The following is a 5877-nucleotide window of genomic DNA, read 5'->3' as shown; positions in this document are numbered from 1 at the left end:
CACCTCCCATTTATCAGGGTCCAACCGCATCTGCCACTGGCCTGCCCATCTGAGCAAATGTCCTGTAACCTAACACCTTCTCCTCACTGTCAATCACCCGGCCAATCTTCATTTTATCCACATTAATTTTGTGTTGTATTAAAATGGTTGATTAACCTGCCACCTTGAGATTCCATCCCATTATCTCTCGAGATGTTCTTGGGCTGTGGGTGGTGCTAGCTGGGCCCGGCACTCATTGCCCATACCTAATTGCACAGAAGGCAGTGACGAGTCAACCACATTGCTGTGCATCTCGAGTCATGTACAGGCCAGACCAAGTATTGATGGCAGACTTGTTTCTCGAAAGGGCAGTAGTGAACTAGTTGGTTGTTCCTGAAAATCAGCAATGAACTTGTGGTCACCATCAGACTCTTTCATTCTCGATTTTTATGAACTGAATTCAAACTCCACCATTTTCCATGGTGGGATTTGAACCCAGGCCACTGGATTAATACTCAAACGATAATACCATTGTGTTTCCACCTCCCCCTGTAAAAAGGATTCCAAAATCTGAATTTAGATGTTAGATTCTTGACATGCTGATCAACCTGAGATTGTCCAAGAGTATGCCCTATTCAACCATCCAATAGGATCATGATTGATCCGGAATTCCTCACAGCAACTTTCCAGCCCTTTCCCTTGATTCCCTGCCTGATCAAGAATCTGTCTGTCTCAGCCTTCAATATGCACAGGGACTCTGCACCCACACAGCTCTCTGTGGCAAACCATTCCAAACATACACATTGCTCTGAGAGAAAAAACTCCTCCTCATCTCCGTCTGCAGTCAGTGTCTCTTTACTCCGAGATGGTGTTCTCTGCTCCTAGACTCTCCCATGAAGGGAAACAGATTCTCAGCATTGACCATGTCAAGCCCTCTATGCTTCAATAAGATCACCTCTCATTTTACTAAAATCCAGCGAGTAGAGTCTGAAACTGTGCAGCCTTTACTTGGAAGACAGTTCCTCCATCCCAGGGATCATCCTATTGAAACCTCTCTGACTTCCTCCAATGAAATAACAGCTCCCCTTAAATAACACTGCTCCAGATGTGGTCTTCTCAGCACTTTGTACAGTTACAGTAAGAACACCCTACTCTTACACTGTAATCAGGACTAATAAGGCTTTTTGGATCACACTAGTTATATTTTCTCCCTCAATCTTTGGATGTGACGTTGACAGTGCAAGTCCATTCAAGTACCCTGCTGCTTGGTGAGATGTCTGTTCTGAAATGCTCCAGGCATCCCTGGGGATTTGAGAGAGATTACACCTCCCTTTGGTATCAAAACGATTCCTTAATTGAGGGAGAATGTGAACCTGAGTACACGATAGCAAGTGCGACATTTTCAGATGGAGCAACTTATCGATGTGAACAGAGACTGGGTTTCAGGAGGTGGATCTCACATGATGAAAACATAATCGTAAAATGTAAGTTTTCCCTCTTGAGTTGCTCTGACTTGGGTTAAATGGCCCACAGGCAAAAACATCAATGTTGCTTCAAAAACCATAGTTGGCAGTTACCCAAAGAGAGTTGTGATCACGAGCTCGAAAATGGTGTGAAGGCATCAGAGTGCAAGGCATCAAGATACATTCTTCTCATTTTTGTATTTTGGTCGGACGGCAGTTCGGAGGATGGGATGTACGGCTTGAAACATTAACTCTGTTTCCCTCTCTCACAGATGCTGCCAGACCTGCTAAGTTTCTCCAGCGCTTTGTGTTTTGTTTCATATCTCCTGCATTCTTTGTGTTACATATTCCTCTAATTTTATTTTGTCCTGTCGTAGATCTCTGCTCTGAGCCAACACTGCAAGCAGTCCCCAGTGTGGAAGTATTCATTGGTGAACGCTTTAAGCTCGCCTGTTTGGCTGACCCCTTTCACGATGATCATCTCCAGTTGTACGTATTTTATAAAAATGGTGAATTTCTCAATTTCCCTTCAGACAAGAGCAGTTACACAACAAAGGAGGCAACACTGGGCCATTCGGGAACTTACCAATGTGAAGTCAAGCTTCGAGACAATAAACTGAGGAAAAAGAGTAATAAAGTTCCCATTTCAATCAAACGTAAGCTGTGTCTCCATTTATTTCATTATTTCTGCTGTCATCCAAATCACTGTAAATGTAAGGGTTGGTCAGCTCCTGCTGTCATTGTCAGTATGGAATAACACTGTTTTTGTGCGCTGCACACTCTCGCTTCCTATTGAGTTTGTGAATACGTATTTATTACAGTCTTCAATCCCTCTCCATACCTCACCAGTTATCCACCCTGTCCTAGATAATAAAATGTGAGGCTGGATGAACACAGCAGGCCAAGCAGCATCTCAGGAGCACAAAAGCTGACGTTTCGGGCCTAGACCCTTCATCAGAGGAAGGGTCTAGGCCCGAAACGTCAGCTTTTGTGCTCCTGAGATGCTGCTTGGCCTGCTGTGTTCATCCAGCCTCACATTTTATTATCTTGGAATCTCCAGCATCTGCAGTTCCCATTATCTCATCCACCCTGTCCTGACCGCTTCGCATGTTTCTTTTGCCATTAGCGATGTTTCTGCTTCCTGGGTCTGAATTTCTTGTGAAGACTGAGGGTTTTTTGTCTTCAATCAGCAACAGCCTTTGGCAAGTTCAGAGGAACAGAGGGATGTTCGGGAGCTAGCCCACTGATCCCTGAAGGAGGCGGTACAGGTTAAAGAGTGGTTGGGTAAACATACAAGAGACTTGGTTTTATCAGGCGTGGCACAGATTATAAAGAGCTGGGAGGTGACATCAGGACTGTGCAAGACTTGATACCTGTCTCTGATTCTCTATGTCTCCCTATGACTCTCTCTGTTTTCCCTACACTCTACGTTTTCCAATCAATCTCTACATCTCTCTGTCACTCTGTGGCTCACTTTTAACTCAATGACTCTTTATAAATATCGACAACTTTATGTGATTCTGTGACTCTCTACATCCCTCTATGTCTCTTTATGAATCTATTTATCTATCTCTTTGTGAGTCTATTTGTCACTATGAATCTCTATGACTTTCCTTATCACACTCTCTCTTTCTATATCACTCTATGACAGTGTTTCTCCCAATTACTTCCGATATATCTCTGTACTTCTCTATGACTCTCTATGAATTTCTGTCTCTCTCTCTCTAACTGTATGGTGGGAGTGCTGCTTGCTGCTGAACACAGCAATCCCTGCCTTGGAAAAGCACCTAACAGTTTGGTTCAATCACAGGCATTCCTGTGTCAGTTCCAGACCTGAGTATCCACCCTGGGAACGAGGTAGTGGAGGGAGACAGCAACTCATTAAACTGCTCTGTGACCAGAGGTTCGACTCCAATTCAATATATTTTCTGCAGAGATGGCAATGAGATTTCCTGGGAGTATTCCAACTACAGCAGAACCATACACACCATCATCAACGTCAGCAAAAGATAAGCAGGCGATTACCACTGTGCTGTTTCTAACCAGGAGGGACAGTCTCTCCAGTATAGCAAAGCCATTGCTGTTTCAGTGATTGATGAGTTTCTAAACTAATCTATACAAACCCAATTTATGGGAGTGATGTGATAGCACTGGGATAGGGTGCAGGAGAGATTTACCAGGATGTTGCCTTGAGGGTTGGAGAGTTCAGTAATGGATGAAGTTTGGAGAGGCTGGAGATGTTTTCCTTAGAGTGGAGGAGATTGGGAGAGGCAAATATGTTTGAACTGTATAAAATGATGAGGGGGCACAGATAGGACTGACAGGAAGAAACGTTTCCTCTTTGATACAGGGATCGGTGACTGGTGTGGGTGAAGGTAAGGGGCAGAGGTGTAGAAGAGATGTGAGGACTTTTTTTTTACCCAGAGGGTGGTGGGGAGTCTGGAACTCACTGTCGGAAAGGGTGGGAGAGGCAGAAATCCTCATCACATGGAAGAAGGATTTACATGTGCACTTGCGATGCCTCGGCTAAAGTCAGATTAAAGGGTCCTCTACATTTCACTTGTCTTTTCCTGCAGAAATAGGGACACTGATAATGTGAATAGCCAAGGTCATTCCCCCAGGGTAGGGAAGTCCAAAACCAGACGGCACAGGTTTAAGGGGAGAGTGGAAAGATTTACAAGGGTCCTGAGGAGAAAATTGCTCACACAGAGGGTGGTACCTAAATGAAATGAGCTGCCAGAGGAAGTGGTGGAGGTGAGTACAAATACAACATTTAAAAGACGCAAAAGAGTTTGAGGAATATGAGCCAAATGCATGTAAATGGGACCAGGTGACTTTGTGAAAACTGCCAAAGGGCCTGTTTCCTTGCTATATGGCTCTATGTGTCCAAGTATTGGGAAAATTGATGAAAGAACAGAGAGGTGGCTGCTTTTCACTGGTGCAGATTCAATGTGCCAAAGGGCCTTTCTTTGTGCTGCAGACCTCTCTGACGCTACAATTCCATGTTAAGCACTCCAACAGAGGAAGTTAGAAGCATGGACAATAGGAGGAGGCAATTTACGCTATCCCACTTGCTCCATCCATTCAATGGGATCGGGGCAGATCATCCACCTCAGTTGCCTCTTCCCCTCACTTTCTCCCTTTGATCCCTTTAGCCCTGAGAACGATATCAAAATCCTTCTTGAAAACATTTGATATGTTGTGCTGTCCCTGCAGAAATCCCCACAGGATCAGCTTCCCTAGACCCTCTGCATCCCCTCAGGGAGGGAAAGGGTAATGATCTGGAACAGCTAGATAAAGCACTGAGCTTGACATCTTTCCCATTCAATTGATTCAAGCCATCGGCTCAACCAAGGAACTGCACCGAGCCTCAAAGCTGTCCTTTTCTCATGGAGCTAATTTGTCGATAGGACCTGAATATCATTGGCTAGGCCTATCACAGATTGCTCATCATGAATTCCCCTTGATGGTGCCCTGTCTTCCGCATGCAGCCCATGAGAATGTAATGTACCTGCAATGTTGGCAGTAAGAGAGATTTTGACCAGTGACGCTGAAGAAATGGCTGATATATTTCCAAGTGAGCACGGTGAGCGGCTCGGGGGGGACTTGCAGGGGCTTGGTGTTCCCACATACCTGCAGCCCTTGTCCTCCCAGATTGAAGTGGACATGTGTTGGGAATTTGACATTATGCAGTGCATCTTGTAGACAGGGTCGCTGCAGCTGATCATTGTTGGTGGTGAAGGAAGTGGATGTTAGTGGATGTGGTGCCAACCAAGTGGGCTGCTTTGCCCCTGGATGGTGCTGAGCTTCTCAATTGCTGTTGGAGCTGCATTCATCCAGACAAGTGGGGAGTATTCCATCACACTCTTGCTTTGCACCTTGTTGATGACGAACAAATTTTGGGGGGTCCAGAGGTGAGTTATTTGCACCAGAATTCCCAGCCTCTGACCTGTCTTGTAGTAACTATTTTGATATGGTGAGCCCAGTGCAATTTCTGGTAAATTGTAACCCCCCCCAGGGTATTAATAATAGGGGACTCAGTGATGGTTATACCATCAAATGTCAAGGGGCAATGTTTAGATTCTCTCTCAAAGGTAATCCCCAGTATGTTGATACTGGGGGAATTCAGTGATGGGAGCGCCATTGAACATCAAGGGGGTGCTGGTGAGATTCTATCATGATGGTAACCCCCTGGATGTTGATAGTGTGGGGATTGGGGAGAGAAATAGTGACGGTAACATCACTGACTGTTAAGGGGGCGCAGTTGGATGATATACCATTTGGCTATCCATAGTTCACACAAATCTTTCAAAGTGTAGATTTTACAACAGCCTGAGGATGTTCACCTTGGCAAAAATGTAAAATCTTGTTCAATTTATTTCTCCTTTCCATCCATTATTATACTGTCAATGAAGATGACATCTGAAAAACAAAA

General features: G+C 44.8%; 1 protein-coding gene across 1 annotated transcript; it reads left to right on the top strand.

The window, feature by feature from the left end:
- Positions 1 to 575: 575 nt before the first annotated feature.
- Positions 576 to 3455, top strand: LOC132206020 (cell surface glycoprotein gp42-like). The gene is made up of 3 exons (XM_059641996.1): positions 576 to 603; positions 1820 to 2098; positions 3253 to 3455. Exons 1-3 carry the CDS (start codon positions 576 to 578, stop codon positions 3453 to 3455), a joined length of 510 nt encoding a protein of 169 aa, XP_059497979.1.
- The last annotated feature ends 2422 nt before the right edge of the window (positions 3456 to 5877 follow it).

The sequence above is a fragment of the Stegostoma tigrinum genome, chromosome 44 (genome assembly GCF_030684315.1).
Source record: "Stegostoma tigrinum isolate sSteTig4 chromosome 44, sSteTig4.hap1, whole genome shotgun sequence".
NCBI lineage: Eukaryota > Metazoa > Chordata > Chondrichthyes > Orectolobiformes > Stegostomatidae > Stegostoma > Stegostoma tigrinum.
This window is presented reverse-complemented; position numbering and strand designations above follow the sequence as displayed.